General features: G+C 35.9%; 2 protein-coding genes across 2 annotated transcripts; both read left to right on the top strand.

Moving 5' to 3' along the window:
- The first annotated feature begins 183 nt into the window (after positions 1 to 183).
- Positions 184 to 3412, top strand: LOC132051637 (acid phosphatase 1-like). Its single transcript, XM_059442796.1, has 3 exons — positions 184 to 738; positions 1759 to 1968; positions 3063 to 3412. Exons 1-3 carry the CDS (start codon positions 323 to 325, stop codon positions 3238 to 3240), a joined length of 804 nt encoding a protein of 267 aa, XP_059298779.1. The 5' UTR covers positions 184 to 322; the 3' UTR covers positions 3241 to 3412.
- A 13947-nt stretch (positions 3413 to 17359) lies between these two features.
- LOC132051638 (uncharacterized) lies at positions 17360 to 22171 on the top strand. The gene is made up of 5 exons (XM_059442797.1): positions 17360 to 17640; positions 18627 to 18768; positions 19442 to 19668; positions 21159 to 21416; positions 21615 to 22171. The coding sequence occupies exons 1-5, from the start codon at positions 17410 to 17412 to the stop codon at positions 21933 to 21935; spliced, it is 1179 nt and encodes a 392-aa protein (XP_059298780.1). The 5' UTR covers positions 17360 to 17409; the 3' UTR covers positions 21936 to 22171.
- Positions 22172 to 24182: the final 2011 nt, after the last annotated feature.

Below are 24182 nucleotides of genomic sequence, written 5' to 3' on the forward strand. Positions count from 1 at the left end.
CGCAAGGTAATGAAGCAATCTTATTGGCCTGACCCATGCACCTACTATTGCTTCCCTAACCAGATTTCCTGTCACACCTAGGTACAATTATACGTATTCTTTATCCCCATTCCATTGACTTCATTACTTCTCTTGCAAGTTTAGTACCCATATAAATCTTTATCTTTTCTGAATTCGTCTCGAAAATCGAAGAAATAAGGTTACTCTTTACAATTTGAAGGTCTTTTTTATCCAAAATCAAGAAAACCCCATCAAGAATTCCATTTGTTTCAGTATTTCACAGATTCTTGGAAAGTTGGTAGAACTTACTTCATACCCAAGAATGATCTTGAGAATTTTCATTTTCATTTTCTTGGTGTTGTTCAGTTTTGCCATTGGAAATGAAAATATCAATTCTCATGCCTTTCCTAGGCCATTAATTATCGAGTATCCTGAAAATAATGAACCCCAATTGAAGGAATATGATGAACTACTTCAGTTGAAGTGTACAAGCTGGAGATTTGCTGTTGAAGCTAATAATTTAAGTCCATGGAAGAGTATTCCAGAGGAATGTGCTGATTATGTGAGGCAATATATTGAAGGTAGGGGTTATAAAATGGACATTGATAGAGTTTCAAATGAGGCTGGAACTTATGCTAAAAGTGTGAATTTGGGTGAAGATGGAAAAGATGTGTGGGTTTTTGATGTTGATGAAACTTTGCTTTCTAATCTTCCTTATTATTCTGAACATGGTTATGGGTATGATTCTTTGACTAATTTCCTTTGCATTTTTTGTTAAATTTACTTCCTTATACCATACCCAGTGTAGTCCCACAAGTGGGGTTTGGGGAGGGGTAGTATGTACGCAGACCTTACCCTTACCTTTATGGGTAGAAAGATTGTTTCCGATAGACCCTGCCAGCACTCTTAAACAAATTAAAACTGTCTAATAATGAAAATTTCCCCTGTTCAGTCAACATCCATTATGTAGAATGCTTTAGATTGAGGATTAGTTTTGCTGATTTCCATTTTGAAGGGGACTTTTTCTATTTACTTCCATTTGGTCACTCAATTTGGACTTCAAATTTGATGTTTCGATTTGAAATCTGTGTTTGTTTATGACATTTGAACAAAATGTCAACTTCAATTTGAAGTTTTGATTTCAAATCCCAAATTCACCAAAAAGGTAGGGTTGCAATTCCAAGTCTGTGATTTCAATTTTTAAAAAATTTAAAACTTGACCCATAAGTTTACATTTTGCAAAAAAGGCTCATAATTTTAAATATTGTAAAAAAGACTCATACTCACGTGAAGAGATAGCTAGTTACTGTTGTTAATTTATTGAAGCAATGGATCTTTGTAAATTTATGTGTATCTGAAAGTTTGTAATAGCATAATCGTAAGCATTTATCCGTAAAAGGAACATGAAATTTTGTGTTTTGTTAATACAACGCCTTTGGATATTCTGATACCTTGTTTATACCTTGTTTATGTACTATGGTTTGCTCTTTTGGTAAGATTGTATAAGAATTGGAGAAGTTATGATAATTCTTACAAACTGTGGGGTTTTCATGTTTATGAGAAAAAATACAATTTTTGAGATCCAAATTGCATGTCCAAACAAAATTTCAACTTCAAATCATGTCCAAACGCTTACTTAGAGATATGAATCTGCTTCTAAACAACTTTAGATATTACTGTTCATGAGATTTCCTTTAGGGCATTATGCAATGTGTAATGGTAAGCTATTGGTGATTTGTGTTGATCTCTATATTGTAGATTGGAGGTATTTGATAGTGTGGAATTCGATAAATGGGTTGAGAAGGGAACGGCGCCAGCCTTAGGGTCCAGTTTGAAGCTTTATCAAGAAGTTCTGAGTCTGCGATTCAAAGTTTTCTTGCTGACTGGGCGCAGCGAAAGACTTAGAAGTGTCACGATGGAGAATTTGATGACTGCTGGATTCCACGATTGGCACAAGCTCATTCTGAGGTGAGTTTATGAGTACGATTTTATCAATTAAAGTTTGTTGATTTCATTCATGGCGATAAAAAAAGGAAATCATGAGTGAGATAAGAAACACCTAGAATGAAATTTCTTTGAATGTGTGCTCAGTGTCCTGTGAAGATGCCTTTGTAACATGCCATAAGAGTTTTCACCAACCATGCCATTGCTTATCCTGTATTTGATTTCCGTTTTTGTCCCTACTCCCTACTAAGTCTTAACATGTATGAAGGCACACGATTAGTATTTTCTGAAGGACCAACACGAGTCCATTAATTCATAGCAGTTAGCTATGTTTCTTCTTTCACATGTTTGGTTGGTTGCTGAAGTTTATCATTGTGTGTATACTGCTTTGAACTTTTGAAATCAGTCAACAGCTGGAAATTTATACAAAAATTCGGCTTGATCCATTTCCAGGATCATTTTTCAATAGAAACACGTGTCTGACAATCTCTAATTTAGGATTTGGCTTCTAAGTTTGCTGCTTGCTTAATTACATATATTTGCTTCAAAACCGTACTTCGTTATTTAGTATCTGTGAGTTGATAACTGAAGCGATCCCAATCACGATGTGGTTTCACATAGGTGAACCATTGTTGTACTAAGTCCATGTGTTTTTCAAGTTGAATTAAACTTTACCATACTGCAAACCCTTGTAAATCTTCTTAAGTACTCGTTGGGCACATTTTACTTATCCCATATATCCATCTGATATCAGATGATGATTAGCATTAGCATATATATATATATCACCGTTCTCGTTTTCTTGATGCTGAAGAATAACAGATGGTCAACTTTTATTTTGTCTGAATCCTTAGTTTTGTATAAAAGGGAGGTTGAATTTGTAGTTTAAAACATGAATGTCGATTCTTGGTTTGAAAATAGGGAATAGGGCTTGAGCAGGGAAAAGTTATGTACTTTGTGCAATCTCAAGGGGTTGCACTTAGTATTTGAACATGTGATATTTCTTCTTTTTCTCATAGTCAGGACAGCTATCACACGAATGTGCGTACTGTATCATGCCTTTCTATGTAATCCACATAAATACCGGAAGTGAAATTTTGATTTATGACTCTATGCAGAGGCCCGGACGACCATGGCAAAACAGCAGCGACCTTTAAATCAGAGAGGAGAAGTGAGATGGCAGAAGAGGGGTTCCGGATAGTGGGCAACTCAGGAGACCAATGGAGTGATCTGCTTGGTTCCTCTATGTCTAGTCGCTCATTCAAACTTCCAAACCCCATGTATTACATTCCCTAAAGCAAAAATTATATCTAACTTTCACTAGGTTGATGCAACATGCCAATGTTTTTCTTCACTGGCTAATGGCTATCTTATAAATAACGGAAATGTAATTCTTGTGATCCTTTGAACTGAATTATTGATGATTCAATTAACGTAAACAATTGTGCATAACCACCATTTCCATCTCTGCTCTCTCTCTCAATCTCAACAACTCTTAAATTGTTTTACTTTAGTTCCACTGCTGTATCATAGCAACGTTATGAGGTTGGCACATTTTGAGAAGTTTGCCGCGTAATGTACTATGTTTTTTGCAGCCTTGGTAGTATTTTGAAACTAATATGTGGATTACCACAGAACACATATTTTCCATCTTCAGGGTCTTAGTTTAGCGAGGAAAATATACTGATAAATCTTGTTTTTTGCTTAAATTATTTTATCTTCAATCGAGGGAGAGATGGATGGAAGTTAAACTGAATTGTTTTTGATCCAAAAAATATTAGACTTACAAGAATGATTGGTGGTGAATGGAATACCTCTATGAGATAGCATCACTCTGTAAGACACAATATAGTGTGTGTAGCATCCAAAGTATTTGTTGTGAGTAAATGTAAACGGGTACCATATTTGCCGAGTCCACCTCCAGTGTTTGCACACATTAGCAGGCTCTGAGTATTTTGTTAGAGATATGAAATAGACTACAAGGAGACCACTAACATTCTTGCAGATGGATTTTCTTGGATATATACCAAGAGCCAGAATACATGCCATGCCTTTATTGTCATTAGATTCTGATCTCTTGCATAGTTGCATTGATCTTGCACGTTTGGAAATAGATCCTCCACTGCAGGCCTTAAATTCAACAGTTAAGAACACACTTTTATGCGCATTTATTATTTGTAGTACAATCAACAACAAAGGAGTAAATGATCTATAGCTAAGGGCTCATAAGTCACAAGTCATATTTAAGGTTTTTTAGCATGCTTTACCTTTAAAAGGGCATTTGGTTATCACATCTACAAGTAAGAGAATCTGTTGTTACGTGATTGCATGGCAGCTAACCACGATGCCGATAGAAAGAAAAAAGGGATAAGGATCAAATTTGCTCATCTACTATGTGAAAAGGATCAAATGTACCCTCCGTTAAAGTATCGGTTCAAAAATTCGCCCGACGTTACCTATATGGATCAAATATGCCCCTCTGCCGTTAAAGTATGTCCTAGATGGACATCTAATCTCACATGCCATTGATATTTTGATGAGGTGGACGCCACATGGCATGCCACCTCAGTGGCCCAACCCATTTTACTCCTCACCTCCACTTCTTCTTCCACCACTAACATTTTCTTCCCCTCCCCACCATTGCCACCATTAACGTTGAAATTACCCCTCACATGAAGAGCCTAATGCAATTACTTTAATCCACAAGCTGAAGAATTGGACTCAAAATACCTTTTGAACAATGCTTGTTATCATTTGGGACTTCCCTTTTTCCTCTCCCAAGGTTGTGGGCTAACTGCTGAAATACAAAAACTTGCGACAAGGCTGCAATGCAGTGTAATGTCCACACTAACACGAGTTTAAAAGAACAAAAAAAAAGAGGAAAAACTTCAGCTCCTATGTTGTGGTAGTCATAGCATGAACTTCTATAGTTTTAGACTGTTGCCTAATTCTTTTGTTTCTCGTCTTCTTGTAACATTTCAACAGCTTGAAATATATCAAAGATTTTTATGGCATTTGTTCAAAAATTCCAAAATCAAAGTTTGCACAAAGAAGTATTTGAGTTTGCAAACTATATTTGAGTCCAATATATTTAACGGAGGGTAAATTTGATCCTTTTCACATAGTAGAGGGGCAAATTTGACCCTTTTCCCAAGAAAAAATGCAAGAGAAAGATATCTGATTACAAAACGCAAGTGCCGTTTGCAGAAAGCTTCTAAATAAAATATTTTTTGTGCAAGTGTTGCCCATTGAGAATGTTATGGTCCATTGCTAGGTATAGGACTTGAGTCCCACATCGGTATAGAAATGTGCTGATGTCGGGCTTATATAACCTTGGACTCTCGCACTTCAATAGCTATCTTTTGGAGTGTGATTTTCCCTATTCTATCATAGAGCTTCCAACAGAAATAAGTCGACTTTTGTCAAGTGACCACTCTGTGCTAAAAAAAAAAAAAAAAAAAAAAAAAAACTGAAGTCAAATGGCTTGCTGCTTTCAGATCAACTTTTTAGCCCCAAAAACTTGCAAAACAAATGGAAGCAGTAACGGTTCTGACAGAGTTTGAAGCAAATTTTGCTATGCTGCATTATTTTTTATTGTATACAAATATACAATGTATGAACTTCCGTCAGCAAATTGTTTATAGGAAGTTACCATCAATCACTATCTGGAATACTTTAAGTACTACGATTTTGAGGAGCAGACGGATGGTAACAAGAACAGTGAATGAATTTCGCTACGCTGCATGTCTTTGATTGAATACGATGTATGAACTTCCGTCAGCAAATTACTCATAAAAAGTTACCATTAATCACTATCTGGAATACTTAAGTACTATGATATACAAGGACCAGATAGTAACAAGAACAGTAAATGAAAAGTAGGAAATTAACCGATAGTTGCGAAATTCCCTCATTACTGCTTACTCACCCAATCATTTAGAGAGAGTTGACGAACTTGATGGAAACAAAATTGGGTTCTATTTTCTGGCAAATTTTATTTATGTTTTTTTGTAATTACCTATTTCTTTTAAACAATAAGAATAAAAAATCCGCAAAATGAGTTCACAAATTGCTCTAAACGAACATCTTCAATATTTGTCAAACAAATTTGTGGACATTCATAATAATGTAAATTCAGTTAAAAGTAGAATTACTATAATTAATTAATTTTCCTAAGCATTCGAAAACGTAACATGGAAGGTATTATAATTAAAGTTACATAACATTTGTGTAACATTGACATAAAAATATTATAGTGTAGTTTGAGGGTTTTTATGTCGGTAAATTTAATAAAGAAGTCTTTTCAGTATATAAATTTCATAAAAACTAATTTTAGAAAAGGGCAAAGGTGTCAATATACCCCTCAACTTTGCGATTTAGAACATATATACTCCTCCTTACAAAAGTAGTGTATATATACTCCTGCAATTACAAAATGGTGCAAATATGCCCTTACCCTTACAAAATGGTACAAATATACCCTTTTGCTGACGGGAGTTTTTTTTTTTTTTTAAAATCATTTAGGTTATTTTTTAATTAAAAAAAGTGTCACATGACTTTAAAAAAAGTCTACCTATTTTTTTTAGTAGACATATTTTTCTAAAGCCATGATAATATTTTTTCTGGTGTGTCGGGTATGGTTCGTTTAAAAAAATATCTCTGTGACTTTAAAAAAAATAAGTCTATCCATTTTTTTAAAGTAACTAAGACCCAACCCATCAGGAAAAAAAATACTAGGTGGAGTATGTCTACTAAAAAAAATGGGTACGACTTTTTTTTAAAGTCACGTGACATTTTTTTTAATTAAAAAATAACCTAAATGATTATTTTTTTAAAAAAATCTGTCAGCGAAAAGGGTATATTTGCACCATTTTGTAACGGCAGGGGTATATATACACCACTTTTATAATGAGGGGTATATCTGCTCTAAATCGCAAAGTTGAGGGGTAAATTTGTACCTTTGCCCTTTAGAAAATGAGGACATAAATTAAACACTCTTCATCCAAAGAGTTACTCATTCTCTTCACTTTTACTTGTCCACAGTTAACTTTGTCCTTTCACTTTAAAAAATAATACACACACACACACACACACATACACATACACATACACTATTAACCATGTGTTTGGATATAATATTTATTATAGAACAATTATTTATTCAATTTTACCAAAGAGTTAAATAGCTCATGTACTAGTTGTGTGTCCTTTACTTATATAGTAGATGATTTAGTGTATAAAGTTTAGCTTATACAAGGAAGATTAAATCATAGGTTCTTATAAGTATATAAAGTTTATGTTCGCAATCTAAGATGGAAACTGAAAAAAGCTATCGGTATGATTGTAGCACAAGATTAAATATAATTATCTTCATTATGGGAACAGTATAGTTCCGACTTCTTGTACTAGTAAATTTTGTATGTATTGAACGGACCAAGTAGAGATAAGTGCATATAAAACAACCTCTCTAGCTCATTAAATGTATTTATACTCTTAACCTTGATATGATTAGTATGATCAATGTGATTTGTTCATTATTTTGATTTATTAAAAGGTACGACTCAATTGCGGGTCTATGTATTCCTGGCAAATTGAATAATTGCAAAATACATTTGAGAAATAATAATTAGTTGATAGAATCCATATCTCAACTTTGAGATTGATGATACCCCTTTATGGATGCTTATAAGTTTTCATGTGAAAACCCTGCAGGTGGATTTTGTATCCGTCACATGAAATAAGTTCAGCGGAAGTATAAAGGATTTAATTAGTCAATGAATTAAATTGTCAGTAATTTAATTTAACTGATTGGTATCTGTAATTGTTATACCCCATTTTAACCGGGGTCAAAATGATTTACAACATTCCGGTAATTCTGCGGTTAATTAAAGTTAAGGAGTCGCCACCTAATTATTATGGTGAATTAGGACACCTAAAGTTTATTAAAGTAATTGTCTAAAGTTAACTCCATTTTAAAATCTACGAAACCAAAAGATTCTAGGTAAGGGTTCAAGTAATCTAAAGGGAAGGTATTAAGCATCCTTTAAGATTCACTAACAATGGTTAACCAATCTGACTTAAATTAATTAATTAAGACTAGTGTTACGGTGCAGAATATAAGTCTAGATAAGAAAGTTATTCATGATTAGAAAACGAGATGATAAAATATATAATTAGTTTAATAAGTATAAAGTGAAACTAGACAATGATGAAATGGAAGTCAAACATCCTTGTTCAATTTTAAGGAAAATCGTCATTAACCGTTATAAACACACAAAGGCCTTTAACTTAAAAAAAAAAAAAAAAGGATTCTTGAATTCTGTTAAAGCCCAAAATAGGTTTATTTTAACAAAGACATACACTAGGAAAATATTGACTAAGAGTTTAAGTTTTGAAGAAATTCAGGACTTCTGGACTGGTTTTGGCAGTTTATATTATGAGGCAAAGACTTTAAATAGCTAATGACGGCTTAGTCACTAATCAATTATATAACGATTCTACCTTCAACAAAAGGAACACATAATTGAAAATAAAAATCATTCACCAACACGGAGTAAGCAAAATAAGCGAAAATAAGCAATATGACCAATGGCCATGTTAGGCTTCAACGGAAGGCGAAAATCTCCTTTGTAACTCGACGTTTGGGAGACGAGAAAGAATGAGGATGTGCGGATACTCCATGCGGTAGCGGTGTCGTTGAGTTTCGAAGTGAAACTCTTCGGCTCACGAATGTACATGTCAAATAAAGAAGAAATGGGAGAAATAGTTAGAGGGGAAATATGATTCTTGGCAACACAATAAACAAAAAGTCAAGATATTTATAGCACTAGAGTAGAGCACATTATGACATCCATTCAAAGTAAAGATTAGTATCATCCTATAAGCATGATCTCCAAATAAAAAAAAAAGGTATATTTCATAATTCTTCTTAACAACTGAAAAATATTACTATGATTCCTAACTCATAAAACCGGACTCTCATACTACTATTTAAATTCAACATGAAGGGTACAAAGAAAGAATATTTTTGATTCATGGAAAATTACATCCAAGTTGAACAGGATATAATCATAAAGTAACTTCAAACCACTACATCTAATGAAGGTAACAGGAAGGAAATCGAACAGCCGTATAACATGAGTTCTAAATATGTAAAAAGTGTGCTAAATATAAGAGCATATATTATAGATTTATATGAATCGATAAATTCGAATAAGGAATTTACTATTGCGCTTTCACGTCTTCTGGAATAGAAATATAGATCCTAATAACATTAGTGAATCCTATATCAAGATTTTTACATATAAACAAGAAAGAGTCCTAGAGTGTTATGTCACTAAACTACAAATGCATATTCATGATTCTCCTTTATATATGGCTAAGGCTCAAAACAAATAAGTGTAGCAAAGCATCAATTTTTATGATTCCTGAAATAACAAAACTAATAGTACGCCTAAAGAACATACCAAAGCATGGATTCATCCAGATTTCAACAAAAAAAAAAAAAAAAAAAAAAGATAAGAAGGAAGTGAACAAAAGAAAAACAAAAGTCACTGACCTTTTGGTGGTGCAGTGAACAAGGGCTTTGAGGTCTCAGATATACTCCTTTGTGAGCAAGATTGAGTTGGACAGAGAGTAAGAATAATGAAAATGATAAAGTTTCTTTGAGAGGTAATAGAAAATATAAATATCTTAGATGAAAGAGTTTTTCATAGTTCCAGCTCCTTTTTTTTTTTTTAGCCCCCTTCATTAAGCATTTAATAAAGTATTTATAGATGGAAGAAGAGGGCTAGGGTTGGTGGATTTTTAATTCGAAATTTTGGGCTCCAAAACTAAGTCAAAGGAGTCGTTTGAATCTCTCTGCAAAATATCAAAGTTCAAAAAGTTATTTGTCCTCTTCCTCAACCAAATCCCTGAAGATGAGGAAAAGAGAAAAGTTACACAAAATGGGGGCAGGCAAACTTGTCCTTGACTAGTGAAAGTTGAAAATTTGCCAAAATGGAAGAGGGAAAGGGAGTGGGCGGCTGCTAGGAGGAAAATGGAGGAGAGGTGAAGATGGTGAGATGATTTTTCTTGAAGAATTAAATTCTTGTGGGGTATGTATTAAAGTCTAGGTAAATATTTCTTCCTTGAAAAGAGGGAAGACTAAGTGAGAACGTGCAGGAAATTCCTTGGGCACGTGAGGGGGAGTAATATGGGTTGAAAATTAAGATGGAAAAATGGTCAAATGGGTCACCTACAAAGCTTTGCGAGGTTGTAAATAAAATGTCCCACTCTTGTTTTGAAAATCCATTCTTCTTATATTTCTTTTGGCTTCTAAATTAGATCAAATATATTATGTAATAATAATAATAATAATAATAATAGTAATAGTAATAGTAATATAATAATAATAATAAAAGACAATTTAATTTATTACTAATTTAGAAGCTCAAGTGAGTGAATTGGAAGAAAGGAGGGTCAAAATTGGGTGTCAACAACTTGCCCCTCGTAAAATAATATTTTGGCGAACTAAAAATTATAACATGTCGTTGTAAAATACGAGCTTCAAAACAATCCCAATATTGATATACTTCCGAGCAATATTTAAAAATGTAAAAAAAAATGCGGTCAAAATGAGCCGTAATTCATACGTCATTTTAATTACCAATTTTCCGAATTAGACAGAGCGGAATACGTATCTTCTTTTCAAATCATGTTTGTGAAAGTAAATAACTCGTAATTTCTTGTAATTATTAATTTTTATGAAAAATAATAATTAAACGTCAATTTTTGCAATTTTCTCATGATTTTTAATTTTTTTAATTTTTTAAGGGCATCCTTACTCCGTCTTGGACTCGAAAAATTTGAAAATTAAAATTCGCGATTTATGAGGTGAAAATTAGGTGTCAACAGTAATCTTAGCATGGGGAGTTAAATAAGTTTTAATGGGAGAATTCGAAATTGAACTGAGGAGAACAATTATGAATTTTTAGTGGAATAATTCGTAATTTATTATGGTAGGATTATTTCAGCAAGAAAAGAATTAATGCCATAATAGGGAGCCTCGTTAATTAATTATGTGGTCCCTAATGTGCCTGAATAATTAGAATTTATTGAAATTTAGTTTTCTGGGTGGAAAAGACAACACGGCTATGTTTTGAAAATGATTACGATTGGAAAATTGATATGGTACGAAAATCGTTATGTTTGGGAAATCGTTATATTTTGTAAAACCGTTTTAAGACCCTAAAGCTTTTCTATATAAAGGGTCTTTCTTCTATCTTTAATTGACAAGAATTTTTAGAGAAAAAAAAGGTACTTGCCCATACAAGTACTACATATTCCAAGAACTATTCGGATAACACAACAGAAGACAGTAGAACTGCAGGGTCATATCATTGACGACTTTTGTTCAGGCTTCAACATGTGTCACAACCCAACCCGCCATGACTGACACCCACACTAACTCCTAGTGGGCGAACCAATACGTCTAACCATCTACTCATTCAAGTCCATTTTTAATTAACCAATTTATAACAAGTTAAACACACAATAAATCAAAATAGTCATGCCATAAAATAATAACATAAGTGCGGAAGTCCTAACTATTACAATCCCAAAATACGAAAGTCACCGTAAAAGGACTCTAATCGAAACATGTGTAAGGAGATCGTACTATCTAAAACAAATAAACATCAATGTCTGGAATGGAAATAGACATTAGATGAGGAAGATCTTCAGGCGGCCTGATATGGATAGAAGCTAACCCTCAATCTGTCAAAGAAATGGCCTCAATGCTACATGTGAGGTCGGGTAGCAGTCTCTGGATCACAATCTGTACTCAAAAGAATGCAGCAAGGTAGTATTAATACAAACACTATGTACCGGTAGATATCATAGGCCGACTAAGATTAGTATCGTGCATGAACCATAAAATCAATAAAATAGACAGACCAATCAACAACACATAATCAAATAGCCCAACAACTAGTCAACCAATGATATTAACAATCAAGTCACCCAATGATATCAAAAATCAAGTCAACAGAAATAAGTCTCCGACAACATTCTCACTACTCAGTCACTGATCACTCGTGTACATACATGCTAATTGGTGTCATTACCCAATAGTCATGACCTGCAGGAAAGCCATAGTGTCCATGTACCACTCGTTCCGGAACGAACCTCGGACCACGAGCTCACAACTAGGCCACATCCTCACCCCCGGTCAAATGTGCCTGTTCATACATGTAGGTCACATCCTAACCCCCGGTTAAATGTGCCTTTTCATATCTATACATATTTATTGTCTCATCGCCTTCAATAATCGATTTATCAATTTGTACCTCAATTTTACTATGAAGATCATATTAACTTCTCACCACAAATATCATCAACCTGTAGGTCACAACATATCGAATGGTGGCACTAAGCCCACGTAGTCACTCAAGCAATAGCATACAGGAATTTCAACCACACACATTATGCCTGAAGACTAGACATGCTTTCTCCTATCAATTTCACAACACATACAATCAACTAAGCAAAGTCTAACTCAAGTAGACTGTAACCTACCTCAACTGTAGAGCTGGAACAATGCAAATTACTCCCCTATAGCCTTTCCCTTTCGTAATGCCTCGGAACGCTCAAAGTCTAGCAATTAAGATGCTAAATGAGTCACAAGCACTCTAGTCAACAATATCAATACAATATCAATACAATGAACACCCTTCCACCTTACCCCTTTTCTAATGGGTGAATGATTACTAGGCGTAAATCATCCTAACATTGGCCTTAGCAGCCATAAACTATCAATTCATAAGGTTATTAAATCAAGTTATTTCTTACAAGCAGTTTCTATGGTCAAGCTACCATTTTTATGAAACCCTAAGTCTCTATTCACTTGGTTCATGTCTCTAATTGTTTAATTCTTGATTAGAAAGTGATAACCCAAGCCTTTAGATGATAATCACACTACAACATTCATAACCCACCAACTATTGAAAGTCTATTAAGTTCTAGGGTTACTATTTCCAATTCACCATTATTGACCCATTAAGAAGATGATACTTTTAAAGATGAAAGCGTAATGAAGGAAGGAATGGTTGAGACTTACCTGTCACACCCTAATTTTCGTTAGGGCGTGATGGGCACCCGACCCTTACCTAGGGCCGAGCGAACCCTCCGACTCTCGTGGCACTCATAATCATATTGGGCCCTCATAGCATAGCATGAGTACATAATGAAAGCTTTTCAGGAATAAACCTGCTTTTCATCCTTTTCAAATCAAGTAAGACCTGTGATCGTATAAGACCCGTAGAATAATGCATCACAATACACCGCCCATGAGCGCTTACAAAACGATATACTACATACACGACCCCGTCCGCAAAGTCTCTAACATGGAACATGAAACCATATCATAATGCTCCGACTCGGCAAGACTTTCCGAGAAAATGGAGCTCGCCAATCCCGTGCTGAACATCTTCTCTAATACCTTCAACTCATCGTATCCGGTGTACTGCGCGGCATGAACGCAGCGTCCACAAAGGGACGTCAGTACAAGCAATGTACTGAGTATGTAAGGCATGAGTAAAACATTTTAGAGGATACAAAGCATGAGTATTAACAAGATGAAAACATAGGGCATTTCATGAGATAAAAGTAACTTGCACATCTGAGTGCCCTTTTAGAGGAACCATGCTCGTTTAGTGCTTTGCGAACGTGCGACCGATCCATATATATATATATATATATATATATATATATATATATATATGTGCGCGCGAACGTGCGTACCGATCCATATAATATATTATATTGCCTTTTAACGTGCAGCCCGATCCATATATGTAATAAAAGAGTAACCTGTACATCGGAGTGCCTTTTTGGCGGAATCATGCATGCTTAGTGCTGCGGAACGTGCAGCCCGATCCATATATATATAATGCTGCGGAACGTGCAGCCCGATCCATATAATATATTGCTGCGGAACGTGCAGCCCGATCCATATAATATATTGTTGTGGAACGTGCAGCCCGATCCATAACCACATATCCCGCGTCCGGGCATCCCGCGTCCGGGACGGTATCATGTCATATTATACCAACTGATCAGGTGGTTACGCGTATATAACGTTCTCGCCCTTTTCCCATATCATATTCATATATCATATTCATATATCATGTAAGCAGCATGCATGTGAGCCCAAAGAAAGTCATGTATCTATCGGAGTGACATAAGGTCGGTAACCTCCGATCGTATTATGGAATAATCATGGTCGCTTTGCCTCACCTTGAAGGAACGATTATTATAAGGTGAGACTGTCAATGAAGAATAATTTCACGAGGAAACATAAAACATGATCATAAGGCATCAGTTCATATACTTTAGATTCTGTAGAAATAGTCATCATTCATGAATAAAATTGAGAAATCAAGAATTAGCTCAACATTCTCATATCGTCATTGAAATCATAGACTTGGAGCCTTTAAACATGGAACCATCATCATCGTAGGAAAATACTCTCATTTTTGACATCATCGTGTCATTGTAAAACATATCCATCGAGTTGTCATGAAAGCTTCCGGAGTCATAAACCTCCATTTTGGAAAGATACAGACATTTCAGGATTCTTCCAAGAATAGGTCGTTAGAACCAACAAGGAAAGTCGCGGGGCCCACGGACGAGCATCAACCCGATCCGGGCCCGCCTATGAAAGTTAAAGATTATTACTCGTTATAGGGACTTCTACGAACGTTTCATAGCAATCCGAGACCGCATGTGAAAGTTACGGTCGTTCGTAGTTTCGGACTCGTTTAGGAACAAAATCCTTTTGAAAGCAAAACTTTTGAAACATTAAAGTTATGGAAGCATTCACGAAATCGTAATCTCAAAAATCATGCCTTTGAAAGAAAGGGACGAGCCTTAACATACCTTGGCCGCTCCCTAGTCTAATCCAAACTTATGCCTTGGCTTCTCACGATCTACAATCACATCATTAGATATCAACCATTAGCCATAAGCACTTAAGAATCCGATTTCAAACTAACACTTTGTCTACAGAAATTTGGGCAAAGATTTCCCCTATAAATCCATCAACCCCGAGAATTCAACTCGGCCAAAACAATCATCAACAACAACCATACCAACCATCATATAAACAACATCAACAATTTATTCCAAACGCATTCTAACATTGGCGATTCTTCTCTACACAATTCGACAACATTTCATTTATATTCAAATAAACTACATACGATCAATTCAATACCAATGCTCACATATTCAATTACTAATCCGCAACCATTCAAGTATGATTTAAGAACATTCCAAGCAATCTATACAATATTCAAAACAACCCAAACCATAGGCCATTCCACCCGAAACCTTCCAACTTATATTAAGAATACCAATAACACATTTTCTTCTTCCAAATTCATAAACTATATCAACAATTCCATACGTTAGCATTATCATTTCCATCAACACAAGAAATCACATTACAACCACATTAGCTTCCAAAACAGCCCACACGATTTACAACTCCATTTAAACCATTACACCTTCATTTTATATTATAGAATTCATCACAACAACAACTAGAATACTAACTAACATTAATTCATTTTTTCCTACACCATGACGACCTTCACTCACGGCCACACACACCACACAACATTCCATGATTTTCATCCATTTCCATACGCTACAACACATCCAAAACATCCATGAAACATATAAAGGAGGATTGAATCTTACCTTCCACTTAACTTCTTCCTCGGCTAGAATTGGCGAAGTGCGACAACAAGCGGTTTTCTTGTTCCAACAACTACTCCACGTCGACGAGGGCCTTCCAATTAGTGGGAAAACTAGAAGAAAATAATTTTTCTTGGTCAATTCTTGAACACCAATTCTCCTTGGTCATGGCCGAATGGCCCCTCTAGTTTCTTCTTCAAGTTTCATGAAATTTCCAAGAGTAACAAATGATGAATTGGTCTTCCCTTTTCATGACTTAGCCATATATATATATATAAATGGGTGCACATGGCCGGTCATGTGCACTCCCTCTTTCTTTCTTTTTTTGTTTTCTTTTTCTCCAATTTTCTAGAAATTTCTTGAATTTTAAAAGATGAATTCTCCCTTATCATCTTTTCCCACAAATATGTTTTTGGCCACTAAAGCATAAGATAAACACATGTTTTATTGCATGGCTTGCAACAAGTGGCCAAGGAATAAGTGGGGCCCACGGCCACAATGGCTTCTCCAAAAAGTCATGAATTTATAGAAATTTCCAAATTTCAAGTTTGCCCTTAATATTCCATACCAATAAAAATGAATACGCAACTTATGCATTCTAGAAAAAAAAATTATAACCTTGTCCTTAATTTCCCGCCATTAACTCAGAATATTCAAATGTACAAAATGCGAGGTGTAACATTACCTCTCAAGAGTATTCTTGCCCTAGCTTTAGAATTTCGCTGTAGGTGCTTCTTGGAAACTGTTTTGGAGTTTTATGAATAAAGAAATCAGAACTAAGTGTTTAAAAACCAGGATTCTGTCCCCATCGACCGCTGCGGCAGTCAAACAGTCGCTGCAACGGTCCCGCTATAGCGGATAAGTGCCCGCTGTAGCAGACCTCACTAAAACCTTCATCTGTGGCGAGCCTAGTCCCGCTATAGCGCAAGCGCTACAGCGATCCAGTGCCCGCCATAATGGTCACCCCATTTCCCAAGTGGCCGCGGCGGTGAGAGGCCCACCGCGATAGCGGCGGCGCCGTAGCGGTACTTCTCCCGTTGCAACGGTACCACTGAGCAAGTAAGCTCGCTAATTTCCACAGTTTTTCACTCTACCACCCAACACTTCATCCGAGGCCTCACAAACACAAATAAAACATGCACATTAATGTAAAAACATCACACGATCTCACCCGTGGCCTTGGAATCCCCAACAGAGGTCTAATTTCCTACGTCACCCCCTAATGAACTCAACACAACCAAACAATTTTCAGTTCTTAGACTTCTACATTTGAGTTCTATTAGCTCGTTCTACCCTTGGAAGAGTTCTATTTGGTAGGGTGATCCTAGATTTTCCATAACGACCGGCAGGGTCGTTACAGCATGTATCTCAGTGTATGCTTTATGTATCTCGGTATTACTAGTTGTCTGGATTACATGTAAGTTGTTCTTGAACTGCTTCCGTGTTTATAGCATGCTATTTTCCAACAATTATAATACTCATCGATTGGTGTATAATTTCAATGAACTCGAAAAATTATTTAGAAAACGAGTAGATAATGTTTAGGGTTAAAAGAGATATTATAATATATAATGAATAAGTAAAAATGAATTATTATTTTTAATACAGTGAATAAAATAAAAGTGAAGAGAGTGAGTAAAATTTTCTCATTGCGGCCTCTACATCCTCCCGCTGGTGCGGATGTGTCACTCTCCACGTGTGATTTCCTTTGACAAATAATGCTTTATGGGACTTTCAAGATTAGCAGCATTTCCTTGTAACCATACTCACAATCTTCTTCTTCTACCAAATTCTTTCATTTCTAGCCTTTCTCTTTCTAGTGGACTAACAAGAACTACTACCACTAACCATAAAAGCAAATTTATTCCTTTATTATCATCCACTAACAGATTAGCTCACTCTGTATCACCAGCAATGGTCAAAGCAATTAGAATTCATCAACTTGGTGGCCCTGAGGTCTCTCTCTTTATCATCTTGTTCCCTATAATTTCATTTATCTTTAATTTTACTCCCTCTGTCAGTTCAACTCTTTTCAATTTTGACGCTGAATTTGAACGCGAAATCCTTAAATTTTTTGAAATAAATTTATATATTCGGACACTACTTAAATATTAATATAAGTCACTATAATTGACAATTCATATGAAAAAATGGTGGTCAAAGAAAAACTTGTTTGACTCTCGGATTCCACATAAATTGAGTCTTTTAGTCCTTTAGCTTTCAATTACTGGACTTTTATCTGCGTATTTCATTGATTCTCTGTAATAGTAAAGCTTTTGTCTGTGATTTTTATTCATGATTCTACACTGATAATCTGTGAGTTGGGGTTCTTGATAGTATTTTGAGGATACCTTATTTTTGTCCCCTTAAATTCTGATACGATGTAATAGGAAGGAGGATCATGATTACATTCTACTGAAAGATATTCATTTTTACTTGGCTGAAGTGGTTAAAACTTAAAACACCCCTAACTTGGCGCGGATTATTACTTTCGTCCCCGAAATGTGCCTAGTATCAAAAACACCCCTGTGCTTGGATAAGTGAATTTAAACGCCCCCGGATCTGCTGTAACATTCATTCGATTGGATCCGCATATGTTTGGTAAAGAGAATAATCTTATCCTTTGAGAATAATAAAAAATGGACAATTTTCAATTGGAACATGAAAAACGTGACTAAATTGGTCTACTATCGAGACTTTGGACTATCAGGACACATACTTCGTGAAATGGTTCATGCATGTTTGTTGCCAGGAGCAACAAGAAAGTTTAAACTTATTTGTTTGATGGATCTTTCAATTCTTTGTAAATCAGACTAAAGTTTAGTGTGATTAATTTGCGGTTCGCGTTTTTATGTGTTTAGAGGGAGCAAGAGAAAAAATATTGACAACAAGGCATCTTTTTTATACATTAAAGAATTAACGACAAGGCCATTTTTTTGTAGGTCCTTAAATGGGAGGACGTCGAAGTGGGAGACCCAAAAGATGGAGAGATCAGGGTGAAAAATAAGGCCATTGGTCTCAACTTCATTGACGTATATTTCCGAAAAGGGGTTTACAAAGCTGCTGCATTTCCTTTTACACCAGGTGCTTTTATTTTCCTCTGTCTATTATTTTCTCTTCTTCTATATGATGTTTAAAGATCTCTTCATGAACTTCAGCGGCTGGAAATGATGTTATATGTGTCAAGATCCTATTTTTAAATGAAGATATATATTAAACACCCTTCTCTAATAGAGTCTGCTGGTTTGAGGAATCATGTAATTTGATTATCTTCTGCTGGTTATGATTAACTTTGGAACATCATATGCAAAACAATTACTACGCCCTACCACTCAGAGCCTAACTCGTTGTTATCCACCTTAAAACTAGTTTTTCAATACAGCTAACTCTGCAATTTAGGCAATGATTCACGGGCAGTAAAGAGGCGAAGTGAATTAGATGCACAAAGATTCTGCTTTGTGACGAGACTGATCCTTACACTTTCCACAAAAAAGAACAGGCAGGGCTGTGCACATCTCATTATCACCATTTCATAGTGAGGCTCTTGTTTCGTCTAGAAAGGGATTTTTTGTGTGTATCAAGTTATCAACTCTGTGTATTTTATGGTTCAACCTCTTTTCTCATCTATTGGGACTTGCTAGATTCTAACGTTTGGAGTTACAGAATATGATAGAAGCATTTCTCTTATAAGGTATAGAAGATGATAGAAGCATTATTTAGGTAGCATTCAAAGCTAGAATTAAATTCTTTATGCCAGGTATGGAGGCCGTAGGGATTGTAACAGCTGTTGGTCCCGGATTGACTGGGAGGAAAATTGGAGATATTGTTGCATATGCTGGCAGTCCAATGGGTTCATATGCTGAGGAACAGATCCTTCCTGCTGATAGAGTTGTGCCTGTTCCTCCCTCTATTGACCCTATTGTTGCAGCATCCATACTTCTCAAGGGCATGACTGCTCAGTTCCTACTGCGCCGCTGCTTCAAAGTACGTAAATCATAGTCTTACAGAAGCCAAGTTTCCTTTCGTCTTTTTTTTCCATCTGTTCCTCCTTTTGTTGAAGTAGACATGCTTATATTATAAACTAGATGATTTGAATTATGTAGTGCAGAAGGAGTCTGCAACTCTTACATGGGCATGATTAAGTGTCTGTTTTATGACTTATGATGTTTTTCCCTACATGTTAATCAATGTGATCATAATATAAGGACAATTAAGGGAAGATACACAATACTATTTGATTATCCCTTATTACTAAATTCAATCTTTTAATATTGATTGCAGTACTCATGGATGATTAGCAATTAGATGTATATCCCGTTGTTTATCCATATTCTCCTTTTATTAAGTAAATCAATCTATTTCTCGGAGATCCAGCAGGTTGTTAGGTCCGATTGATTTTGAACATCTGCATCGTGTTTCTCATAGTTATTGCATGAGTATCTACAACTTGAAGAAGTAAAAGTCAAGTCCCCAGTGATACGTCCTGAGAAGACCAATATCATGGCTTGTGATATTAGGTGTGTGATTTAGAAGTTGAGGGCTTGAAATCTAGATGGGCATACCACTGATGATTATGGATCTTTTCCTCTTCTTTCTTTTTTGAAGATTTACAACTTTTTAATTTCATCTGAGAATTTGTTTCATATGAATTTTTTTGAGATAATGGAAGACTATGTATCTGATCAGTGTTACAAAGACAAAAGCACCATCCCTACTCCATTTTTGACTCCAGATATCAGGCAGATCTATGTTCTGGATAGCTATGCTCCTTCTAAAATCCTGATATTCTCAATAGCAAAGCAACTTTGGAGAACTGTGGAATGGCCGATATTCTTTGATTTCTTGCTGGTTTAATTGATTGTTTGCAGCTAGTTAGTGGAGTAAAAAAAAATTCAGAAAATTTAAAATATAAATAAATTGAATGCTTGATTATGTAATACATTTTATTAGAAGAGTGCATTGTTTTCTAGTTTCTACAAGGTTAAGTGGTTAACATAAAGTATCTCTGCTCTCTCTTGATCAGTGTCAGGTACCCCAGAAATTGAATTCTTAGAGATTTACAGAATCCCTTGGGTATCCCGGACCGTGGGAAGGGGGACAACTTCTAAACTAAGTTTTAAGGTTGAGGCAGTCAGAGTTTATAGAATAGTGTGCTATAGGTCCTACATGCTGAACGTTAACCTGCTCCGTTTCCCTGATTAGTGATTTCGTATCCCTACTAACTGAATTAAGAGATCAACGAGCAGACAGGAAGAGAAATGACCTTTCTATGATTTTGGCATGTAATGTTTGTGCAACAAATTGGAATTTTCCACTTCATATAATTTCATTAGTCATTTCCTTTTTAGTTGGAACTTTATTTATTTCAAATCCTTTTTGGTTGAATTGCTTATGTCTCTTAATTTCTTAATTGCAAACTAATGTATAGCTTCTTTACTTTCATCAAATTTATACACTGTTGCATTGTGTTACAGGTTGAACATGGGCACACAGTACTGGTTCATGCTGCAGCAGGTGGGGTTGGGTCCCTATTGTGCCAATGGGCAAATGCCCTTGGTGCTACTGTGATTGGGACTGTATCAACTAAAGAGAAGGCAGCCCAAGCGAAAGATGACGGCTGTCATCATGTTATAATCTATAAGGAAGAGGATTTTGTCACTCGTGTCAAGGAGATTACTTCTGGCCAAGGAGTTGAAGTTGTCTATGATTCTGTTGGGAAAGATACCTTTCAGGTATTTGCATTTAAATTCATTATTTATCAACAAGTTAGTCCCATAAGAGCTTGCAGAAAACCTATGCTTTCAAGAATTATTGAAGTTTGAGGATGAACAAGAAAACAATGATAGGGGTGACCAGGATTAGAATGAATTTTGTTGCCTTTATTTCCTGTCCCTGAATAGCCTTTGATTAGGAAATTTTACTCTGATCAGGGATCATTAGACTGCTTAAAAACTCGTGGATACATGGTGAGTTTCGGGCAGTCATCTGGCTCACCAGATGCGGTACCTTTATCGGCTCTTGCAGTGAAATCGCTATTTCTGACAAGGCCTAGCATGATGCATTACACAATAACGAGGGATGAACTACTGGAAACTGCTGGAGAGGTATTTGCAAATGCTGCATCAGGTGTCCTACGTGTCCGTGTCAATCATACTTATCCATTGTCTCAGGCGGCACAAGCACATGCTGACCTTGAGAGCAGGAAAACATCTGGATCAATTGTGTTGATTCCAGATGGTGCTGAGAAGTAGTGTGTGTATATATATATATATATATATATACTACTTCATATATACTGCCAACATGAAATGTATGAAAGCGCATAGTGGACTTAGAGTCTGAGCTGAACCATAATAAATGCCTCTGTACATTCTTTGTCAATTTTCACTTCTCATTATGTTGCAATATTGTGTTGTACTTGCGTGGATGCTGTGATCAATTTCCAGCCTTTAAGTGAAAGATACTAGCTCCTTCAGGTTCTTCCTGGCTGAGCGTGATTAGCTTATTTTGGCTCATGATTTTAGGAGAATCTGTGTGTATCATTAAGTTACATAATTGCAGGTCGAATGATTGAAGGTCCTTACCCAATAGTTTTACTGATTACTGTTTTTTTTTTTTTTTTTTTTTACCAAAGTCCAAGCAGGTTTTAGAATTTAGATTAAGCTGAGAACGAGTCCGGAACCAAAATGCCCCCAAAAAAACCATTTTGAACCAAAATACCCCAACAAAAAAAGATGTTACAAAAATACCTTTAGCGCAGTATTTAGCACTTATCCGTAACGGCCCCGTTAAGAGCTTTAGCGCAGTATTTTACTGTGCTATAGCACTTAACTGCAACGGGCCCGTTGAGTGCTTTAGCGCAGTAAAATACTGCGCTATAGACACTTGTCTCTCATCTATAGCGCATTATTTTACTGCGCTATAGCAGTCCGCCATTTTTCACCACCAGCCTCTTATTACATTTTCACTCCTTTTTACGTTGTTTAGCCGTATATTAATCATGTTTTGAGACTCCGGAACTTCAATATTTTATATAGAACCCTACTTATATTTGTACAATTAATAAAATAGGCTCAATACATCAAGAATACGCAAAACTTTGGATTGTCGTTTTAGTGGTTGAAAAGTGTTCTCCTTTTTTGTTTGAAGACTTGTAGTCATTAGCTTTACGTTATTTATCTTTTAGGGTTTCGTCTTATTTTTAAATTAATGCTTAACTTTACTTCGAATGTGTCACCTTTTTTTTTTATTATCAATTTAGGATGTGAAACTATAAACAATAATAAAGACTAAGATAATATGTATAAATATGCAAAAAATATATAATATTTACGATCAATTGTACAACACTAATGTATATACACTATCGAGGATGGGTCCCACATGTAGTATGCCGGAGACTATTCCTAGGCCAAAGGCTCATACTATCCCCACCGCCCTCGCCATCGTCTCCATCGCCCTTTTTCCTCTTAATAATTGGGCGCTCCAAGTCATGATCATCTCCTCTTCCCCTAGCCCTTGCGCCCTTAACTAGAACGTGCTTCTTCTTGGGATCTAGTCCCGCTGGCACGCTCAGAACCTCAGGCTGAGTTAGGTCTGGAAACTCGACCTCTTCCTCGTCGCGAGTCGCCACCTCAGGCGCCGAAAGATGAACCTGAAAAGTATATAATAATTAGTATCATTTTTTATTTATATTGAATACATTAACGTTATTTATTTAATCAAACTCCGTGTCAGTCGGGCGCAGTAGGCTCCTGAGATATGTGTGGTGGTGAATATGAGGTAGTCTCCTGGACGAGATGTTGTTCGAAGTCCAAGTAAAAGTTATAAAAATTAAATAAATATTTACCTTATATTGAATAAAATTAGTTTTAAGTAAAAAACTTACATGCGCCTCGGTAGTCTCATGGGAAGACACCTCTGCCTCGGCAGGCTGATGAGAATGCTCCTGAATGGGTCGCTCCTGTGGACCCACTGGCGCTGAATCCTAAAATATCAAAAAAACGAAATAAAAAGTAACATACAAATTTAAAATAAGTACTTTAAATAATCAAATATATATATTAAATATTGACCTTATATTGAATAAAAGAAATTTTAATAAAAAGCTTACCTGTGGCTCGATAGTCATATGGGAAGACATCGGCAGCTCGGCGGACCCATGAGAAAACGCCCAGTGGGTGGCTCGGTGGACCGCCGGCGCCGAATCCTAAAATATAAAATATTACTAAATAATGAGTAACATATATACATTTAAAATAAATAATTTAAATGAACAAATAAGTATTTTAAATACTAATCGGGATCAAAAACACATCGAAGTCAAGAATCCTGGCTCCCTCTAAATTCCTCACAGGCCGCTTATCAGCTAATGAAGCGCGTAACGCCGCCCGATCAACGTTATCACGCTCCTCCATGTATGCATTCTGGCTTCGTTATGATGACGACCCGGGTATCTCAGCAAGTAAAAGCGCCGGCGTAAACGTAGGTGAGTCCCC

Source organism: Lycium ferocissimum, chromosome 4 (assembly GCF_029784015.1).
Source record: "Lycium ferocissimum isolate CSIRO_LF1 chromosome 4, AGI_CSIRO_Lferr_CH_V1, whole genome shotgun sequence".
Lineage (NCBI taxonomy): Eukaryota > Viridiplantae > Streptophyta > Magnoliopsida > Solanales > Solanaceae > Lycium > Lycium ferocissimum.